Consider the following 21,511-nt stretch of genomic DNA (forward strand, 5'->3'; position numbering starts at 1 on the left):
CCGCGTAACAAACAACACGGGGGGCGGGGACACGGAATGGCCGGGAACGGATCCTCTCCTGCCATTGGCTGCCGCAGCTGTCAGTCTTTTCGTCCCCGCCTCCGAGCCGCCGTTCGGCGCTTCCTATTGGCTGTCTCTCACGTCACTCCGCCGCCCCCGCCCCGCCCGCCCGCAGCCCCTGCGTGCCGTGTGCAAAGGAAAAACAGCCGTTAGTCGGGGGTGCGGGGCGGAGCCAGCGCGGCCGCAAGAAGCGGCGCCGTGATTGGCGGGAGCGGGATGTTCAAACTAGTGTGCGACGCCCTCATTGGCTACTGTCCGCCGTGGCTGGCCGGGCTGGCTCCTCGCGATCGGGCGGGTTATTGTCTGGCGGCTCCTGAGGCGGCTCCGCAGCAGACTCGGGCCCAGCGACCAGGCGGTGACAATATGGTGAGGGGGGGGCACCGGGACGGGACCTCGGGGGGCTCCGGGGACCGGGGGAACCGCCCAGGGCGGCGCTGGAGCCGCCGCTGTCACCGCGGAGCCGCCGCCGGCTCCTCTCGGCGGGGAAGGAGGAGGAGGAGGGGGGGGGTGTGGGACGGGCGGCTCCTGCTGCGGGCCCTGTCAGCCATCGGTGACCTTGGACCCGCCGCTCCCGGGGTATCCCGGCACCGGCCGGGGCGGTGAGGAGGAAACGCGCCCGCATCGCCCCCTTCCCACCTTCCGGGGCCGCCGTTGTGTAACCGAGCGCCGGACGGCGGGGCCGGGGGCTCCCCGAGGCTGTCAGAGCCTTCCCGGGGGCACCGGGGGCCGCCCCGGCTGGTGTCGGTGCAGGTTGTGAGGGGCAGCAGGCTCTGGGGGAGCCGCCGGGCGTTCGGCGAGGTGCGGGCCGGTGAGGAAGGGGCTGTCAGCGCCCTGCCCGGCCCCAGGAGCCTTGGGGTTCCGTGGCTTGGAGTTTAACTTCAGGTTTCTAAGGGTTGGGATTTGAACTCTGAGTTTCCGTGGTTTGGGTTTTTAAATTTTGGGTTTTAAATTCGGGTTTCTAGGGGTTTGGGTTTGAACTTTGGGTTTCCGTGGTTGGGATGGTAATCGCTGGTTTCCATGGTTCGGATTCTGATCGGGGGTATCCGGGCTTTGGATTCTAACCCTGGAATTCCAAAGTCTGGGTTCTAAGCTGGGGTTTTGGTTCCACCCTCCGGCTCTCGGGCAGAGCTTCCCGAGGACCAGCCCGGTGCCCCGGGGGATTAAAGCACCGGGGTTTGATCCTCTTTAGGGCTCGAAACTCGCGGAGGTGCCACCCGCGGGGTCTGTAACTGTCACCGAGTGGCAGATAAGGGTCCCTATCGCTCGGGGTTGCCATGGAAACGCTCCTGAGCTGATACAACCCCTCCCCGGCGCTGGAGGGCATCTCCGGACTTGTGGCAGCAGATAAAAAGTTGCTTTTAGTCCTGTTTGAAACAAGAAGAAGGAAAAAACCCAAACCAGTACTTTGCCGGCACTGGGAGCCTCGGTGTGCTCAGTCCCGGGGGGGTTTGGGCTTCCAGGGAGAAGGGAAGGGCCCCCCTGTGTTAGCTCCAGCCCCTCCTCTGCAAACCCCACCGAGGGCTTGGGTGTTGGTGAAGAGTGAGACAAACCTCACGGCTTCCTGAACAAAACACAACAAAACACCTGGAAAACTTGGCAGAGAAGTGGGGAAGTTCACAGCTGGCTGAGAAAGGTTCTTGGGGTGAGCAGCCACGGCTTCTCCAGAGCCTGATCTGGACTGATCTGGACAGCCTGGCTGTTTGCTGCTGACATCTCCAGTACCCTCACCAGCCCAACCCCTTCCAGTGACACTCAGCTGCTGCTGCTGCTGCTCCCCTTTATTGCCTCCACACTCAGTATTTACTTGGATTTAATTTTTTTTTTGCAATATTCGAGTTTAAAACAGGCCAGTGCTCCCCAGCAGGGTGTTAACCCCCCCTTCCCCCCCGTGATGGGTCTTGGATGTCACCTTGGTGTCTCATTGGAAGGATTAATTTGCTTAATGAGTGTCACCTCGGGCTCTGGGGCAGATTTTGGTCATTGAGCTGGGGGCAGCTTTCAGCTCCCTCCCAGTGAGCTGCACCCCTTCCTTTGGAGAAGGGGATGGGGACTGGGATCAAAATGTGCTGTAAAAACAAGGATTTTAGGAATCCAGCCTGCTTTAGGCCTTGGCTGCAGCTCCTCTGCTCCCCACGGGCTGGGAGACTGACCCTGGGGAGTCAGAATTGTCTGAAAGTCACCAGGTTTGGGTTGGTGTCAGCCTGCCCTGGGCCTCCTCAGGACCAGATCCCATTGCCTCTTTGGGATGGGTTCCTCCATCCTCAAATCCATTTCCTTCAGGGGGATGCAAAATGCTGCTCAGCTCTTCTTCCTTTCCCAAACCCTGAGGTTTCAGCCACCCCTTGCAGCCCCATTTCCATTAAGTCCCCCCCTGATTTCTGGGGCTCCCAGGTGGTTTTTCCATCCTGGAGCAGGAAGGGAATTGCTCTCAAATCTCTCAGATTTCTGCATTCAGGACCAGCCTCCTGCCTTGTGTCAGCACCTCTGGACAAAAAGAGTCTGGAATAAAAAAAAATTTAAAAAGGAAAAGATTTTTTTGGGGGGGAGGGGACTGGTTTCCCCCTGTTTGGAAAATGATGGAAATGGAAAAGAGACCCCCGGGGCAACGATGGAGCCACTGAGCCCCTCCAGCTCCCTCATCCCCTGAAATTCACCCCGTTTCGGGTCAGTTGAGAGGCCGTGTGGGGTGGCAGGGAGTGTGTTGGTGTGTGGATCACAGCTGAGGGTTAATGAGGATTAATGAGGATTAATTAGCAGGGGTTTCTCTCTGCAGGCTGGCGGGAAGGCAGGGAAGGACAGCGGGAAGGCCAAGGCCAAGGCGGTGTCCCGCTCCCAGAGGGCAGGGCTGCAGGTAGGATCCTCCCTAACCCCGGGGCTTTCTGAGGAGCCGGCTGGGGCCTCGTTAATCCCGTGTTAACGAGGCTTTGATCGCTCCCACCTCAGTTCCCCGTGGGCCGCATCCACCGGCACCTGAAGACCCGGACCACCAGCCACGGGCGAGTGGGCGCCACGGCCGCCGTGTACAGCGCTGCCATCCTGGAATACCTCACTGCTGAGGTGGGTGGCTCCTCCCTGTCCCTAAAAAAAGGACAGGAAATGCTCCCCGAAGCCCCCGGGGATGCCGAGTGTCTCCCACTCTGCCCTGCAGGTGCTGGAGCTGGCGGGGAACGCCTCCAAGGACCTGAAGGTGAAGCGGATCACACCCCGTCACCTGCAGCTGGCCATCCGGGGGGATGAAGAGCTGGACTCCCTCATCAAAGCCACCATCGCAGGAGGAGGTGGGTGGGAAACAGGAAAACAGGGAATTGGGCAGTGAGGAATACAGGGGGGAGCTGGGGAGGGGGAAACTCGGCTGCACGTGGAGTTGTTGGAGTTTTATTGGGAGGAGCTGAGGGGAATCCTCTTTGGGAGGACTGGAGGTTAATTCTCCTCAGGGAGCTGAGGGGAATCCTCCTTTTTGGGGGTATCAGACGGGAATTCTTATGGATCTGACAGGAATCCTATTTGGGAGGATTGGAGGGGAATTCTCAGGGTTCTGAGAGGAATCTCCCTCTTGTCTCTGTGGAGGAGAGGCCTCCTGTCTCCGTGGGGATCTGGGGGGAATCCTCCTCTGTAAGGGATCTGAGGGAATTTCTCCTGTCTCCGTGGGGATCTGGGGGGAATCCTTGTCTCTCTCTTCTTGGATCTGAGGAGAATCCTCCCCTCCCGGAGGCCCTGAGAGGAATCCCCCACTCCACAGGGATCAAAGAGGAATTCTCCTCTCCCTGGGGGTCTAAGGGAAATCCAGGCTCCGAGGGGAAATCCCGCTTTTTCCCCAGGGATCTGAGGGGAACCCCACTCTTCTCTCTGCAGGTGTCATCCCCCACATCCACAAGTCGCTGATTGGGAAGAAGGGGCAGCAGAAAACGGCGTAGGGAGGGGGGGGAAGTGGCCAACCCCCTCCCCAGCATTCCCGGGACAGCGGAAAGCCAGGGGAGATGTGGAAATTTTTTTAAGGAATAGTTGAAAAGAAGAGCATAGGCTGTAGAGGGGGGAGAGCGGGCCTTGGGGTGACAGTGTGACAGGAGGTGTGCGGGGGGGGGCAGCAGTCGGGTGGTGAGCGAGGGGCTCGGCTGCCCCCCCCGGGTTTTATACAAAATGGAAGGATAAACCCTTTTTTTACAAAAAAAACCCAAAACCCAACCCCCACCTCATCTTTCCTGGGGTGTCGGCGCTGGGGGGCTTGGGGTGTCGGGGGTGGGGGGGAGGAGGGGGAGGTGAGTCCCGTCCCCCGTCCCCCCCCCCCCAGGAGGGGCACCGGGCGGGGGTCCCGCGCCATATGCAAATGTTCTGTATGTAAATAGGGGGCGGTGCTTAGCCCGAGACCACGCCCCCCGGCTGGAACAGCGGGGCCGGACCGGTCTGTGCTCAGCGGGGGGGTCCTGGGGGTCTGTCTGTCTGTCCATCCGTCCGACTATCCGTCTATCTGTCTGTCCCCGGTGTCTGTCTGTCTGTCCGCCTGCCTGCCTGTCCCCGGTGTCCCTGTCTGTCCCTGGTGTCTGTCTGTCTGTCCCGGGTGTCAGCTGAGCTCCGGGTGTATGGGTGTGAGGTGTTTGTCTGTCAGTCTCTGGGTCAGACCTCTGTCCTGGGTGTGTGGGCTGCGGGTGTCCGTTCGTCTGTCCTGGGTGTGTCCTCCTGTCCCCAGGCTGTGGATCCCAGGTGTCCCTCCCTGTCCTGGAGCTGTGGGCTCCAGGGCTCCGCCTGTGCTGGGTGTGTGCATTCCAGGTGTCTGTCCGTCTGTCGGGGTTTGAGGAGTCCCCGTGTCCTGACCACACGGGCCCTTTGCCCAGCCGGTTCGGGCACATCCAGGGAGCGGCCGGCGCCGGCACCTGGATCCTGTGGTGCCGGGAACTGGATCCTGCGGTTCTGCGGCACTGACCAGGAGGGACCGGGCAGACGGGGCTGGGCAAGCTCCAGCAATGCAACACCGGGGACCGGTTGCATCAGGCACCAAGAGGCCACCGGCCCCGGATACCGTGCACCGCCTCGCCCTCACCTCAGCACCGGGGCAGCCCCGGGACCGGGACCGGGCGGTGGGGGCGGGTCAGGCCCGCGCCCCCTCGTCCCTGGCGATGGAGGCACAAGATGGCGGCGGGAGGTGTCGGGGTGTGGCGCCAGGCGTTAAGGCGAGGGTGCAAGGGCGGGCGGCCCCGGGGGAAGCCGAGTGTCCCTGAGGAGCCGGTGCCGAGGGTGTGCGGGCGAGGCCCGGGCGGTGCCGGTGTCCCGGGCACAGACACACGCAGGGCCGCACAATGGCGGGGAGGCTCAGCCCGCAAGATGGCGGCGGCGGGGAGGGGTCGGGCCTCTCGCCCGGCGGGCACTGCGCCTGCGCGCCGCGCGTTGCCACACTGCGCCTGCGCCCGCCGCCTCGCACCGGGCGGGAGGTTCCATGCGGCCGCGCCAAGTGTGGGGGGGGAGCGGCGGGAGACACCGGATACCGCCCGCTCAGCACCTACCGCAGGGAAAGCAGGGGGGGTGTCCTGCCCTGTCGGTCCCGTTCGGTGCCCGGGCACCGGCGGGGGGAACGTGGAAGCCTTGGGGGGAGAGGCCGTGCGGGGCGTTACGTAACGTGTCTCCCCCGTCCGACCGCAGTGGTGCCGTCTCCCCGCCCCCTCCGGCAGTTGGGCGCTCGCTATTGGTCGAGCCGGGCGACGGGGCGGAGCGAGAAGTATATAAATAGAGGCGGGGCGGCGGGCGCCGCGCTCAGTCGCTCGTTGCCGCCGCAGATCTGTGTCGGTTCCCGTGCTCCCGCCCCCCGCTCAGCCGCCATGAACGGGCAACTCAACGGCTTCCACGAGGTGTTCATCGAGGAGGGCACCTTCCTCTTCACTTCTGAGTCCGTGGGCGAGGGGCACCCAGGTGCGGGCCGCGGCGGGGCGGCCGGTGCGCAGGCGCGGCCCTCGCGGAGGGGGCGGTGGCGCTCCCGAGGTGGTTGGGTGGGTGTGGGGGGGCGGGGGTCGCGCCGGGCGGTTTTGGGGAGGGGGGGATTTGTGTTTATGGGGGCGGTGACACCCTCGGACGCGCGCGCAGTGCGGGGCGGCGCGCGCCGCATTGCGGGCCCCGGCGCGCACGTGCTTCCCGCGTGCCGGGGGGTGGGGACTCGGCACGACACGATACCCACCCGCGACATGAGGCTGCGCGGCACGACATGCGGCGGGGGCGGCGGGCCGGGGTGTGTTTATCGGTGACGTCACGGGGGGGCGGGGGGAGGGGACCGTGACTCAGCCGTGACTCAGCAGCGATCGCAGGGACCCCGGGGGTCCCCCCCCCCCGAACCTCCCCCGGCGTTCCCGGGGTCCCTCTGCCCTCCCCCGGACACCCCCGGGGGTTCTCCGCCGCCCCCCTCCTCCCAGCGCCGTGCTGCCCGGGGGGATGGAGCCTCCGCTCCGCTCTGCTCCGCTCCCGGGGGCTCCCAGATGTGTCCCGCACGCAGCTGGATGGGGAACACGGCCCCAGCCCCGCGGGGGTTGCTGGAGCTGAGGCCCCCCCGTGCCGGGCTGTGCCGTGCCGTGCCACGCCGTGCCGGGCTCCCCCCCCCCCGCCTTTGTGTTCACCCGGTGCAGGCACATGACTGAGAGCTGTGCAGGCACTGCCCGCACCCCGGCTGGCTGGCTGACACCCCCTTTCTGTGCCTGCACCCCGTCTGACTGACACCCCGAGTCTGCCTGCACCCCCACATCTGACTGACACCTCCTGCCTGCACCCCCTTTCTGTGCCTGCACCCCATCTGCCTGACACCCCAAGCCTGCCTGCACCCCCCATCTGACTGACACCCTGACTCTGCCTGCACCCCCACATCTGACTGACACCCCCTTTCTGTGCCTGCACCCCCATTCTGCATACCCCGTGTGCCTGCACTGCCTGCTGCCTGCACCCTGACATCTGCAGCCCCCCCCCCCCCCTTTCCTGCAGCCCCTGCTGCCCGACACCCCCTGCCTGCCCCCCTGTCCCCCCCTTGCCACACACACACCTTTGGGGTCCCCCCCTGCACCCCCATTCCTGGGTCCAGAGGACCCATTCCCCCCCAGCCCCAAACCGTCCCCAAAGGTCACAACCAAGGGCAGCTTGGGGACAGCAGTGCCCGAGTCCCAGGGGGCTCTGGAAGGGGGGGCTGAGACCCCCTCTGCAGAACAAGCACAGGGAGGCAGCGGTGCTGCGGGGGGGCCCTGCCCCCTGCCCCCTCCCACCCACTGCTACTGGAGCTTAACTGGGAAATGCTTCAAATTCCAGGCTCAGAACCCAGGGGATAAGGGACAAGGGACAAGGCAGGGCTGTGTGTGCTGGGGGCACCACGGGGGGGGCAGGGGGGGCACCACGGGGGGGCAGGTGGCTGTGGGCTGACCCTGGGACCTCCCCCCAGATAAAATCTGTGACCAGATCAGCGACGCCGTGCTGGATGCTCACCTCAAACAGGACCCCGATGCCAAGGTGGCCTGTGGTGAGTCCCCCCCTGGGGACAGGGGCTGGGAGGGAAACTGAGGCACAGGGCATGGAAACTGGAGAGGGAAACTCAGACATGAGAAGGGAAACCAAGGGACTTCAGGGGGAAACTGAGGCACGGGGGTGAGGTGAGGTGTAAAAAAGGAAAATGAACTGTGAGGAGAGAAACTGAGGCACTGGGGAGGGAAATGGGAGAGAAAACTGGACACGAGGTAATCTTGAGGGGGGAAACTGAGGCACGGGGATAAGCTGAGAGAAAAGAATGGAAAACAAAACATGGGGAAAGGAAAGTGAGGCACTGGGGAGGGAAACTGAGGCACGGGATAAGGTGAGACAGAAGAAGGGAAAATGGAGCACGGGGAAGGGAAACTGAGGCACTCTGGGGGGAAACTCGGGCCCGAGAAGGAAAAACGAGGTCCAAGAAGGGAAAGTGAGTCCCGGGGGGAGGTGACACTGTCCCTGCTGTCCCCTCTGCCCTCAGAAACGGTGGCCAAGACGGGGATGATCCTGCTGGCTGGTGAGATCACCTCCCGGGCCACCGTGGACTACCAGAAGGTGGTGCGGGACACCATCCGCCACATCGGCTACGACGACTCCTCCAAAGGTACCTGTCCCAGGGGGTGTCCCTGTGTCCCCCCGCCTGTCCCCAGGGTCCCCTCGTGTCCCACAGCACCCCCTCCCCTCCTTCTGTCCCCAGGCTTCGACTACAAAACCTGCAACGTGTTGGTGGCCCTGGAGCAGCAGTCCCCGGACATCGCCCAGGGCGTCCACCTGGACCGCAGCGAGGAGGACATCGGGGCCGGGGACCAGGTCTGTGTCCCCTCCCCCTGTCCCCTTCCTGTCCCCCTGCCGGGCGGCCTGACCCTCCCCTCCCTGTCCCCAGGGCCTGATGTTTGGCTACGCCACGGATGAGACAGAGGAGTGCATGCCCCTCACCATCGTCCTGGCTCACAAACTCAACGCCAAGCTGGCCGAGCTGCGCCGCAACGGGACCCTGCCCTGGCTGCGCCCCGACTCCAAGACACAGGTGACACACACACCCCCAGCCTGGCCCCCAGACTCACAGTGTGTCCCCCAGACTCACAGTGTGTCCCCCAGACTCACTGCTGGCCCCCACATTCACGGCTGTCCCCCCAGACTCACTGCTGTCCCCTCACTCCTCAGTGTCCCCCTCACTCCCCACTGTCCCCCCACCAACTTCCCAGGGTCTTGTGTGTCCCCCCAGACTCCCCACTGTCCCCCCAGTGTCCCCCCAGACTCAGGTCTGTCCCCTGTCACTCCCTGCTGTCCCCTCAGACTCTCATCTGTCCCCCCCATTCCCTGCTGCCCCCCCCCCCCCATTCACCACTGTCCCCACAGACTTCCTGCTGTCCCATCACTTCCCAGTGTCCCCCCTGATGTCCCCACTGTCCCCTCCACTCCCTGCTGTTGCCCCCCAAGACTCCACATTCCCTGATCTCCCTGGTGTCCCTCTCAGACTCCACACTGTCCCCTCACTCTGTGCTGTCCCCTGATGTATGTCCTTGTGTCCTGCCTGCTGTCCCTGAGCCCCCTGCCTCCTACCCTTGTGTCCCCCTGGTGCATGTCCCTGTGTCCCCTGCTGCCCCTGTGTCCCCTGCTGCCCCTGTGTCCCCTGCTGCCCCTGTGTCCCCCTGTCCCCTGCCCTCTGTCCCTGTGTCCCCCTGTCCCCTGCTGTCCCCCTGCCTGCTGTCCCCGTGTCCCCCTGCCCTCTGTCCCCGTGTCCCCCTGCCCTCTGTCCCCGTGTCCCCCTGCCCACTGTCCCTGTGTCCCCCTGTCCCCTGCTGCCCCCTGCCCGCTGTCCCCGCTGTGCCTGACGTGGCGGTGTCCCCCCAGGTGACAGTGCAGTACATGCAGGACAGGGGGGCCGTGCTGCCCATCCGGGTGCACACCATTGTCATCTCGGTGCAGCACGACGAGGAGGTGACCCTGGAGGAGATGAGGGACGCGCTGAAAGAGAAAGTGATCAGGGCAGTGGTGCCCCCCAGGTACCTGGATGAGGAAACCATCTACCACCTGCAGCCCAGCGGGCGTTTTGTCATCGGGGGGCCACAGGTAGGGACAGGGACACTGCCCTGGGGACGTGGGTACTGCCCAGGGGACAGGGACACAGCCTTGGGGACAGGGACACACCCCTAGGGACAGGGACACACCCCTGGGGACATGGGTACTGCCCAGGGGACAGGGACACTGCCCTGAGAACAGAGACACTGCCCAGGGGACAGGGACACAATCCAGGGAACAGGGATACTTCCCAGGGCATAGGGACACACCCCAGGAGACAGGGACACTGCTCAGGGCATAGGGACACACCCTTGGGGACAGAGACACTGCCCTGGGGACAGGGACACACCCCTGGGGACATGGGTACTGCCTTGGGGACAGGGACACAGCCCAGGAGACAGGGACACACCCCTAGGGACAGGGACACAGCCCAGGAGACAGGGACACACCCCTAGAGACAGGGACACACACACCCCTGGGGAGGATGACCTGGATGAGGATGGCAGCACCACGGTGGTGATGGTGACACAGCAGTGGTGATGGTGACAGCACAACGATGGTGACAGTCACACCAGGATGGCATGGTGATGGTGGCACCGTGGTGGTGGTGGCAGTGCTGTGGCAGTGCTGTGGCAGTGATGACACCGGGCTGGTGACAGCAGCACCATGATGATGGTGACACCGTGATGCTGGTGGTGACACTGGGATGGTGACAGCAGCACCACTGTGGTGGTACGGTGATGGTGGCACTGGGATGGTAATGGGGCTCCCAAATGGTTGTGGTGACACCACGATGGTGATGTTGGCACGACAGTGCTGATGGTGGCACCGTGATTGTCATGGTGCTGGTGACACCGTGAGTGCTGGTGTTGGCACTGATGGTGACACCAGGATGGCCATGATGGCACCATGATGGTGCTGGTGACAGCACAGTGGTGATGTTGGCACTGTGATGGTGACACCAGGATGGCCATAATGGCACCATAATAGTGATGGTGACACTGGGGTGGCCACAGTAGCACCATGAGGGTGTTGTTGGCACTGTGATGGTGCCGGTGACACCACAGTGGTGTTTGTACTGTGATGGTGACACCGGGGTGGCCACAGTGGCACTGTGAGGGTGTCGTTGGCACCACGAGGGTGTCGTTGACATGGCGATGGTGCTGGTGACACCGCAGTGGTGTTTGCACTGTGATGGTGACACCGGGGTGGCCACAGTGGCACCATGAGGGTGTCGTTGGCACAGCGCCGGTGCCGGTGTCCCCGTGGCAGCGTCCCCAGGTGACAGGGTGTCTGTCCCTCCGGCAGGGTGACGCGGGGCTGACGGGCAGGAAGATCATCGTGGACACGTACGGGGGGTGGGGGGCCCACGGGGGAGGAGCCTTCTCGGGCAAGGATTACACCAAGGTCGATCGCTCCGCCGCGTACGCCGCGCGCTGGGTGGCCAAGTCCCTCATCAAGGCCGGGCTGTGCCGCAGGGTCCTGGTGCAGGTGGGTGCAGGGGATCCCCCCCCCCTCCCCGTGCTGCCGGGGAGCCCTCGGGGTGAGCTGCGTGTGTCCTGTCCCCCTCAGGTGTCCTACGCCATCGGGGTGTCCCACCCCCTCTCCATCTCCATCTTCCACTACGGGACCTCCCAGAAGAGCGAGCGGGAGCTGCTGGAGATCGTCAAGAAAAACTTTGACCTGAGGCCTGGGGTCATCGTCAGGTGGGGGGGGGGGGCTGGGGATCCCCCCCTCTGAGGGACCCCCGGGGCTCCAAAGCTGTGACACCCGGGGCAGGGACACCCTGGTGGGGTGGGGACACCAGGATGGGAACGGTGATGGTGGCACCGTGGTGGTGATGGGGGCACCGGGACGGTGATAGGGACACCAGGGTGGTGATGGGGACACCAGGGTGGTGATGGGGGCACCAGGATGGTGATGGGGACACCAGGATGGTGATGGGGGCACCAGGGTGGTGATGGGGACACCAGGATGGTGATGGGGGCACCATGATGGTGATGGGGACACTGTGATGGTGATGGGAACACCAGGATGGTGATGGTGGCACCAGGATGGTGATGGTGGCACCAGGATGGTGATGGTCACACCAGGATGGTGATGGTCACACCAGGATGGTGATGGGGACACTGTGATGGTGATGGGGACACCAGAACAGTAGTGGTGACACTAGGATGGTGATTGGGACACCATGGTGGCACCATGATGGTGATGATGACACCGTGGTGGTGATGGTGGCACGAGGATGGTGATGGTGACACGTGCCAGGGGGTGTCCCCAAGTGACAGGGCACAGGGTGGGGTGGGTGGGAGCCTCCTGTGGCACTGGGAGGTGTGGGGGGGCTTCAGCTGCACCCCCTGGGGTTTGGGAAGGGGGGGGGGACACTGGAGCCCCCCCAGCAGGAAAAGCAGAGCAGGTTTGGGGCTGAATCCTGCTTTTCCTGCACTGGGGAAACTTGTGTTACTCCTCTGAAGTCCTTTGGTCTCCTCCAGGATTTGTTTGTATTTTATGGAGGGAAAGCTCCAGTTGCCCCCCCGTGGGGAATATGGAGGGGGGGGGGGAAATGGGGGACTCTGAACCCCCCCCAGGCAGATTTGGGGCTGAATCCTGCTTTTCCTCACCTGAGGAAACTTCCGTTCTTCTTTCAGACAACTCCAGACTTAGCCATGAATTTTTGGGGAGGGTTTTGGGGAAAACCCACACCTTCCCCCTGGAGATTTTGGGGGGGTGGGGAATGCCACCCCCCCCCCCCCCTCCTTCCCCCCGGGGTATTTCTGGGGCTAAATCTTGGGGTTTTTTTTTTGTTAACTCCCCCCCTTTTTTGATGCTTTTTGCAGGGACCTGGACCTGAAGCAGCCTCTGTACCAGCGCACGGCTGCCTACGGGCACTTCGGTCGGGACAGCTTCCCCTGGGAGGTGCCCAAAAAACTCAAATACTGAGCACAAAAATCATCCCAAATTCACCCAAAAACCTTGGCCAGGCCTTTCCCCCCCTCCTGCGGGCGTAAACTACAGAGAAGCTCGTGGGCTCTGGAGGAAAAGCCCCTCCCCCCCTCCCTCTTTTTTTTTTTTGGTTTTTTTCCCCTTTTTTTCACCATTTCGGTTGCGTGGGGGACCTCATCCCTCGGTTGTGTCCCCCCCCTCCCTCCTCCAAATTTGTCCCCCCCTCCATTTTCTGGCTTTTTAAACCCAAAAAACCCCCAAATCTGGCGCCACATCTGAGCTCAGAGACGGCCAAAACCCCCCCCCCCCAAAAAAAAAAAAACTTTCTGGGGGGGGGGCATAATATCCCCCCCCTTTTGCTGGTGCTGGTTTTAACCAAAACTGGGATTTTAAACCTTATTTTTGTCACATATTTTGGGTGGGTGTGGTGTAAAAAATGGGGGCATAACCAACACCCCCCCCCCCCAAACCCCTCACACCTTTAACACTCCCCCCACATCCCCCTCCTCCATTTCTTCCCAGTTTTAACCAAAACTGGGATTTTAAACTGTATTTTTGTCACGTTTTTTTTCTGGGGAGGGAGGGGTAAGAAATAGGGGTGTTAATCCCCCCCCCCCCAAATCCCACCCTCAATTTTCCCACCCTGGTGCTGGTTTGAACCAAAACTGGGGTTTTACACCTTGGTTTTCTCACTTTTTTTTTGGAGAAGACGTTAAAAAATGGGGGTGAACTCCCCCCTCCCCCCTCCAAATGTCCCCCCCAAGCCCCCCCTCAAATGCACACCCCCCCCACACACTCAAATCCCACCCCCAGGTGCAGGTTTGTGACCAGAGGAAAAACATTTTAAGGTTAATTTTAATTATTTTGGGTTTTGGGGGGGATTGAAACGACCCCACAACTGCACAAACCCCCTTGGGGGGGTCTTTGGGGAGGGGGGGGGGAATTTTAATTCTCCTTTTGGTGGGGGGAGAGGGGAGGATTTGGCCCTGGATACTTGAAGTGTTTTTGTGTATTTATTGTGTGCTGAGCTGGGGGGTGTGAGTACAGAGAAGCCCCCGGGCTCAGATGGGCAGCTCGGCCTCAAAGCTCCCCCCCCCCCCCAAATTTTGGGGGTAAAAAGGGGGAATTTGGGAGTGGTTTTTTTGTCGTTTGGGGAGGGGGGGGTGGGACACAGGCAAAGGGCTTGGGGGGGTCTGGCCCGGGGGGGCTCTTTGGCCGGTGTGGTACAGAGAAGCCGGCTTGTTTACTGCCCCCCCCGGGGCTGGGGACCCCCAGGAGTGCCTTGGGGGGGGGGGGGGTGGAGGACGTTTTTTATGTTTTCTGTCTTTTAAAAAAATTATTTTGGGGTTATTTTGTTTTTTTTTTTTTTTTTTTCCTGGTTTCCGATGTGTTTCGGTCTCACCAAAAAGCAACGAAATTGAATAAATCTGCTGGGTGCAGCTGCTGAGTGAGGGGAAACTGAGGCACAAGGGGGGGAAACTGAGGCACAGGGGGGAAACTGAGGCACGGGGGGGAAACTGAGGCACGGGGGGGGAACAGGCACAAGGGGAAACTGAGGCACAGGGGGAGATGGGGGAACAGGCATGGGGGAAACTGAGGCACGAGGGGGGGAAACTGAGGCACAGGGGGAGTTGGGGGGGGAACAGGGATGGGGGAAACTGAGGCACGGGGACAGTGCTGAGGCAGAGGTGGGGAAACCAAAGCATGAGAAGGGAAACTGAGGCACGTGTGGGATACACGGAGTCCTGGGGGGGGGGTCTGTGCTTTCCCCCCCCCCCTCTCCATCTTTATTTGGTTTCTCAGAGCTCGGGGCTCCCCTGTGCCCCCTCCCCCCCCTCGGGCCGCCCCCCCCCCTCCTCCTGGCCCCCCCTCCAGGTTGCCCAGGCCACCTCCTGGGCCAGCTGCTGGGGGGGGGGGCGGCCCAGGGCCAGGTTCCGAAAGGCAATGAGGGACATCAGGAAACTGGGGGGGGACACAGGGGGTTAGGGGGGCTGTGAGCAGGGGAATTGGGGGAAAAAAAGGGGGGTTTGGGGCAGGGATGGGGGGAAAAGGGGTTTTTGGGGGATGGGGAGGGAGGGATTGGGGAAAAAGGGGGGGGACAGGGAGGGGGGAAGGAAAGTTTTTGGGGTTGGGGGTCAGGGATAAAAGTGGGGATTGGGGGAAAGGGGTTTTGGGGTGGTGGGGGCTGAGTGATGGAATTGGGGAGAAAAAGGGTTTTGGGGAGGAGAGGACAAGGGGGGGGAAGAGGGGCGATTGGGGGGAAGGTGGTTTAGGGGCAGGAGGGGTGGGGGGGTGAAGGTTTTTGGGATCATGGGCAGGGGAAATAGGGAGGAAAAAGGGGTTTTGGGTGGGGGGTGAGGGACAGGGAAAGAACTGGGGGGGGGGGGGGGGGAAGGTTTTTTCAGGGCAGGGAGGTCCAGGATGGGAGAAAAAAGGTTTTGGGGCAGAGGACTGGGGGAAGGGGGGGATTTAGGAAGAAAAAGGGTGGGTTTGGGGGCGGGGGGTGCAGTCTTAGGGATGGGGTGGTGACTGGAGAGGGGAAAGGGTTTTTTGGGGGGGGGGGGGGCTGAGGAACGGAAAACGGAGGCAAAAAAAAAGGTGGGTTTAGGGCAGGGGGGGGCTGGGAAGCGTCTGTCAGGGTCAGGGGGTGGGATTTGGGCTGGAAAAAGTGGTTTTTGGGTGTGGGGGGGGTGGTACCTGCGGCGGAAGAGGTGAAATTTCCTGCGCAGGAAGCGCTGGAGCCGCTGGACCCCCCCGCGCCCCTCCCGCTCCCGGCGCTGCCGCTCCCGCTCCAGGAAGGAGGAAACCAGCGGGTCCGGGGCCGTCCCGGGGGGCAGCGGCTCCCCCAGCAGCGGCCGCAGCTGCGGGGGCACCGGGCCCGGCTCTGGGGGGGGAAACGGGGGGGGTCAGGGTCAGCCCCCCGGGATGGGTCACAGCTTCTTGGGGAGGGGGGGGCAGAGCCCCCGTCTGGACCCCAAGAGTTTTGGGGGGATTGAGGGGCACCCGGCCCAGCGGGGGGGGGGATTCTGGGGAGGGGGTGTCAGGCCCAACCCCCCGGGATGGGTCACAGGTTGGGGAGGGGGGGGCAGCCCCCAGCTTCCTCCATAGGGTCAGTGACAACCCCCAAATCCCTTGGGGGGGTTCCACACACAAAGGGGGTGGGGGACACCCAAAGGGGTGACCTGGGGGGGACACAGAGGTCAGGGTGCTCCCTCTAAGGGTGAAGGGGGATTTCGGGGGGGGGGGATTCAGAGTTTGTGCTGTATGGAGCAGGGGGGTTGCCCCGTGCCCCCCCCTCACCGGTCCCGTTCCGCAGCCGCTCCTGCAGCTCCCGGATCCGGGTCAGGTTCTGCTCCAGGGCCCGGGCCGTGGTGTTGGTGTAAAGGTAAAGATAGCAGGAGGGGACAGGGGACACCGTGTGCACCCGGTGGTACTGACCCGCGGGCACCTGGGGGGGACACACAGACAGACAGGGGGGTCAGCACCCAGCGGGAACCCCCCCACAAACAGACAGGGGGGCTCAGCACCCAGCAGAACCCCCCCAGAGCCCCCTTTCCACACTGGGGGGCTCAGCACCCCCCCCGGAGCCCCCTCCCCACTGACCTGCACCTCGTCCCCCTCGCTCAGGGTGAGGTTCTGCCCCTGGTCCAGCAGCTCCAGCACCACCCGGCCCCTCAGCACCTGCAGGACGGTGCTGCCCAGGTCCTCGCTCACAAAGTTCTCCAAATGCAGCCCTGGACAAAAAAACCAAAAAGAAACCATAAAACACCCCCCAGCCTCCCACACCCCCTCCCCAGGGTGAGGATCCCCCATTTCCCCACCTGGGAAGTCAGCGATGAACACCACCTCCCGGTCCCGATCCAAACTCTGCTCCAGCTCCTGCAGCCGCTCTCGCCACGGGGACAGCTCCAGCAGCAGGGGCAGCACCCAGGGCGTGGGGTGCCACGGGGACCAGGGGGCACGCACCAGGTCCACCCGGGGATCCACCAGCCTGGGGGGACACCCCAGGACTCATAAATCCCCCAAAATCCCAGGAAATCCCTCCTGACCTCAGGGTCCCCCCCAAAGCCCCGATTGGGACCACGGCGTGGGGACCATGGGGACCAGGACACCCCTGTGGGATCCCTCTGGGGGATCCACCCACCTGGGGGGGCACCCCAAGACTCATAAATCCTGGAGGACACCCCCAAAAATCCCAGGAGATTCCTCCAGATCTCAGGGTCCCCCCCCAAGCCCTGATTGGGACCACGGTGTGGGGACCATGGGGACCAGGACACCCCTATGGGGTCCCTCTGGGGGATCCACCCACATGGGGGGCAGGGGGGGGGCACCCATCGGCACCTCCACACCCCCATGGGCCCCCCCAGATCCCATGGGGTCCCCCAAACCTCTGCTGGAGCCTCCACCTGGGGCTCTACAAGGACCCCAAGCGCCCCATGCGCAGCTCCAGCAGCATCAGGGGTCCCACCGGCACCCCGAAACCCCCCCAAATCCTGGAAGCCCCCCCCCCCAAAAAGCTCCCAGGGCCCCCCCAAACCTCTGCTGGAAGCGCTCGTTGATGGAGACCCAGATGTCAAAGTAGATTTGGGGCTGGGAGATGTTGTACTGGGGCAGGAGGTGGCTGAGGCAGAGGGAATATTGCTTCAACATGTCCGCGTGGTCCTTCCAGCGCCGGCTCTGCGTGAAAACCTGACCCGGGGGGGGGTCCTGGGGTTTCTGGGGACACACCTGACATGTGTGTCCCCCCCCCCGGGTCTGGACTCACCCCTGGTCTCAGGTACCCCACCTCCCCCGTCAGCCCGTCCCTGTAGGTGATCTTCACGTGTTGGTGGGACCTGGAGTGAACCATCATGTCCCAGGAGTACCCATAGAGCCCCTTGGTCCAGTTGTTGTAGCCCTGGTTTGGGGGATTTGGGTTTTTGGTTTTTTTTTTGGGGGGGGGCACATTATGGGACACACACAGAGGTTGGTGACACCACAGGACACTGATGTCCCCACCCCAAGGGGAAAAAAGGGTGATGGGTGCCACCTCCTCACTGGGTCTCCCTGTGCCCCCCTCCCCCCGAATTCCTGCCACCACCCCAAAAATCCCCCCAGCCCCTAAAATGCTCCCCCCACCCTCCAAAATCCCCCTCAGATCCCCCTCCTAACCCCCCAAAAATCCCCTGAAACCCACCTAACCCTCCGAAAAAGCCCCCCCCACCCCCTAAAATCCCTTCACCACCCCAAAAATCGCCCCCAGCCCCCAAAATGCTTCCCAACACCCACAAATCCCCCCCCGGCTCCCCAAACCCACTCTGCCAGCCCCTCAGATCCCCCCACATCCCCTTTCTAACCCCCCCAACCTCCCTCCCTCCCCCCCTAAACCTCAAACTCCCCCCCCCCCCCCCCAGTGTGCCCCCCCCCACCTGGGTGATGCAGTGTGAGTAGGGGAGCAGGAGCTGCTCCAGGATGTAGAGCAGGGTGAACACTGCTGCCAGGTGCTGCCGGGGGCGCAGCCCCCCCCCCCTTTTTCCCTGCACCCCCCTCCCCATCCCCATAGCAACAGTCGGGGCTGGGCTGGGGGGGCTGGAGGCTGGGGAGCCCCCCCCGCAGCCACCCCGGGCAGTGGGCGACCAACCCCCGGGGCCAACTGGGGTGGCAGAAGAGGCCACTGCTGATCAGCATGGTGTAAGGGAACATCCCTGGGGGGGGACACGGGTTAGGGACCCCCCCACTGCACCCCGGGGGGCGCAGAACTGAGGGGGGGGGGTTGGGTGCCCCCAGGAAGGGTGGGAGGGGGAGGTTGGGGGGGGTTCAGGGTGCTCCTGATAAGGGGGGGGGAGGGGGCAAGAGGGTTTGGGGGGGGTCAAGGTGGTCAGGGTGCTCCCTATAAGAGGGGGAGGGACCGGGGGGGGTTTCAGGGCTTTATGGGGGGGTCAGAGTGTTCCTGATAAGGGGGGGAGGGGGGCTTGGGGGGAGGCAAGGTGTTTATGGGGGGGGTCAAGGTCCTCCCTATAAGGGTGGGAGGGGGTTGTCCGGGGGGGGGTCAGGATGGGTTTTTTTTTTGGGGGGGCAGGGGGGGATCCAGGTGCTCCCTCCCAGGGTGAGGAGGGGCTTGGGGGGGCTCAGGGTGCTTTGGGGGGGGTCAGGGTGCTCCTTCTCAGGGTGGGGAGGGATTTGGGGGGGCTCAGGGTGTTCAAGGGGGGGTCAGGATGCCCCCGGCCAGGACTGGGGGCTCTGGGGGTCTCCCTGGTGAGGCTGGGGGGGGGTCTGGGGGGGCTCTGACCGATGCTGAAGAGCTGGGAGTTCATGCAGTGGAAGTAGGTGGTGAGGAGGAGCCCGAGGGGCCGGGAGGAGTCACAGAGCAGCAGGAACCCAGCAGAGAGGTCCAGGAGGAGCCCCCCCCCGTGCACCACCAGCCTGCTGGTCAGCTGCTCCGACAGCACCAGCCTGGGGACCCCCCAGCACAGCATCACCCCCTGAACCCCCCCAGTATCACCCCCTGAACCCCCCCCAGCATCACCCCCTGAACCCCCCCAGCATCACCCCCTGACCCCCCCCATCTCCCCCAACCCCCCCCTTTCTTCTTCCTCCCCACCCTCCTGCTCCTTTTCCCCAGCACCCTCCTCATCCTCCCCCCTCACTTTCTTCCCCCTCCTCACCCCTTCCCACCCCCTCCTCTTCCTCCCCACATCCCCCCCCCATCCCCCACCATTCCCCCCCTGCCCCCCCCCCACCTGAAGGGTGCAAAGAGCCAGTGTCGGGCCAGGGTCCCCATGGACCAGCCCCCCACCCAATCTGCATCCAACTTCTTCAGCCCCGCGATGAAATACACGATGAAAATCTGGGGGGAGGGGGATGGGGGTGAGAAGGGGAGGGACTGGGGGGCCCGAGGGGGCGTCTGGGGGTCCCAGGGGGGGGGGTCCCTGCCCTACCTGTGCCCTCAGCAGCGTGTAGTGCCACAGGGGCACCTCCGCGTTCCTCTTCTGGGGCCGGAACAGCCCATCCAGGGACCTGGGGACAGAAGGGACAGAGGGGACACTGCCTGGGACTGGGGGGACACGGGGGACACCCCTGGGACACAGCACCATGGGGACACCCAGCAGTGCCACCCCCCTCCCCCCATGGCTCTTGAGGTCCCAGTGCTGTGGGGTGCCGTGGGGTGTCCCTGGGTGCCCTGGGGGTGTCCCTGGGGACACTGGGGACAGTGGGGACACTGGGGACAGTGTGTGTGCAGACCAGTATCTGTCAGCTCCCAGCAGTGCCAGGTGACACCCCAGCAGCCCGTAGAGGTAGGAGTGGTTGTTCCAGGAGGTTTTGTCCAGGAGGAACAGGTACCAGTAGGGTCCCAGGAAGGCCACGCAGCTCAGGCGGTAGCAGCACCCCAGCATCACCCCCACGGCCCCTGGGGACACCAAACTGTCCCCGAGGCTGACCCTGACCACGCAGCCCTGCCCCCACAGAGCTGTCCCCACCCCGGACCCCCCTCTGTCCCTGTGTCATCCCCGGTCCCCGGCTCAGGGCCCTTTGGTGTCACAGGACCTGTCCCAGACACTGCCTCGATGCCACCCCCCTCTCCCAGTTCCCATCCCAGTCCCCATGGTGGCTCCTGGCCCCATCCCACCAGTTTCTGTCCCAGTGCCACCCCCAGGTCCTCTTCCCCCTGTCCCCAGCCCCTTATCTCCCATCCCCATCCCCTGCTCCCCACCCCCTGTCCCCGTCCCCATCCCTCACCCCCTGTCCCCAGCCCCTGTCCCTCACCCCCCGGGCTCATTCCCTGTCCCTATCCCTTGTCCCCTGTCCCCTGTCCCCGTCCCTACCAAGGAACATGACAGTGTAGAGCAGGTACATCCAGTCCAGGGGCAGGGGCTGCAGGAAGGGCAGGAGGGGGAAGCGACAGACGGGCCCCCCCTCCAGGAACCGCGCGTCCAGGTGAGCCATGCCCCGCTCCTGGGGGACATCCAGGGCCATCAGCAGCCCTGGGGACACAGGGGACACTGACACGGGGGGTGGGGACATGGGGACACTGACACGGGGGGACAGGGACACCCAGGGAGGACACAGCAACCCCGGGGGGGAGGACACCCCTGGGCAGCTGGGAAACCCCCACCCCCCTAATTACTGCCGGGGGACCCGCGTGTCCGGGCGGGCACTGACCCCCTGTGCCACCACCCTGTCCCCACACTGTCCCCTCGCTGTCCCCTTGCCCTTTGCTCAGGTGCTGACGTGTCAGCCCTGCACATTGGGTTCCCCCTCCCCAAATTCCCCCCCGCTGGAGGCCCCGCAGATGCCACTTCCACCCTTACCCCCCCCGACCCAGGGACCCCCCGGTTCCCCCGAACCCCCCGGTTTCCCCAGACCCCCCGAAGCCCTCGGTATCCCCGGATCCCCCCGGTTCCTCCCGGACCCCCCCCGGTTCCCCCGAACCCCCCGAAGCCTCGGTACCCCCTAATCCCCCGGACCCTCCCGGTTCCCCCGAACCCCCCGGACCCCTCTGGTTCCCTCCGAACTCCTCGGACCCCCCGCTTCCCTCGGAGCCCCCGTTTCCCTCGGACTGCCCGGTTCCCCCGAGCCCCCCGCTTCCCCCGGACCCCCCGGTTCCCCCCGTACCGAACGCAGCCCTGAAGACCCCCAGCGCCGCGGGGTCCCTGGGGCTGTGCAGCAGCCGCACAAACCGCTCCCAGCGCCCCAACTCCCGCAGCTCGAACCCCAACAGCCGCCGGCACAGCCCGGGGGGGTCCCCGGGGGGGTCCCGGGGGGGCTGGGGGTCGGGGGGGAGGTCCGGGGGGGTCCCCCCTTCTCCCGTCCCCCCCGCCCTCTCCGTTCGCCTCCTCCGCGCCGGCCCTGGGGGGGGGAATCAAAGGTCAGAGGTCACCCACAGACCCCCCCCAAATGCGTTCCACCCCCCGCCCCGTCCCGCACCCTCCGCCGCCGCCATCGCTCCGCCCCCTCCACGTCCCGCACACGTCCCGTGACGTCACAGGGCGCGGCTTTGTCGTCACCGCCCCCAAGTCTCACCCCCCAC

General features: G+C 64.1%; 3 protein-coding genes across 4 annotated transcripts; 2 read left to right on the forward strand and 1 right to left on the reverse strand.

Annotated features, from left to right (window-relative positions):
- The first annotated feature begins 243 nt into the window (after positions 1-243).
- On the forward strand, positions 244-4,242 carry LOC139788901 (histone H2A.V). The gene is made up of 5 exons (XM_071729236.1): positions 244-426; positions 2,834-2,911; positions 3,004-3,117; positions 3,209-3,338; positions 3,913-4,242. Exons 1-5 carry the CDS (start codon positions 277-279, stop codon positions 3,972-3,974), a joined length of 534 nt encoding a protein of 177 aa, XP_071585337.1. The 5' UTR covers positions 244-276; the 3' UTR covers positions 3,975-4,242.
- A 1,544-nt stretch (positions 4,243-5,786) lies between these two features.
- MAT2A (methionine adenosyltransferase 2A) lies at positions 5,787-13,943 on the forward strand. 2 transcript variants are annotated; one of them, XM_071728953.1, is made up of 9 exons: positions 5,789-5,958; positions 7,460-7,537; positions 8,021-8,143; positions 8,237-8,349; positions 8,423-8,566; positions 9,394-9,612; positions 10,870-11,052; positions 11,134-11,267; positions 12,399-13,943. In XM_071728953.1, the coding sequence occupies exons 1-9, from the start codon at positions 5,868-5,870 to the stop codon at positions 12,499-12,501; spliced, it is 1,188 nt and encodes a 395-aa protein (XP_071585054.1). In that variant the 5' UTR covers positions 5,789-5,867; the 3' UTR covers positions 12,502-13,943. The 2 variants fall into 2 exon arrangements, with proteins under 2 accessions (XP_071585055.1, XP_071585054.1); XM_071728954.1 differs by lacking the exons at positions 10,870-11,052; positions 11,134-11,267; positions 12,399-13,943 and adding an exon at positions 9,889-10,386 and having other exon boundaries at positions 5,787-5,958; positions 9,394-9,627.
- A 345-nt stretch (positions 13,944-14,288) lies between these two features.
- On the reverse strand, positions 14,289-21,455 carry GGCX (gamma-glutamyl carboxylase). Its single transcript, XM_071728967.1, is given in 16 exon segments — positions 14,289-14,466; positions 15,202-15,388; positions 15,805-15,952; positions 16,108-16,238; positions 16,326-16,495; positions 17,042-17,193; positions 17,270-17,401; positions 17,913-17,996; positions 17,998-18,188; positions 18,773-18,936; positions 19,224-19,330; positions 19,422-19,500; positions 19,726-19,891; positions 20,307-20,465; positions 21,097-21,330; positions 21,409-21,455. Coding segments are annotated over 16 exon segments (2,283 nt in total). The 5' UTR covers positions 21,425-21,455; the 3' UTR covers positions 14,289-14,303.
- Positions 21,456-21,511: the final 56 nt, after the last annotated feature.

This window comes from Heliangelus exortis, chromosome 30 (assembly GCF_036169615.1).
Source record: "Heliangelus exortis chromosome 30, bHelExo1.hap1, whole genome shotgun sequence".
In the NCBI taxonomy this organism is placed as follows: Eukaryota; Metazoa; Chordata; class Aves; order Apodiformes; family Trochilidae; genus Heliangelus; species Heliangelus exortis.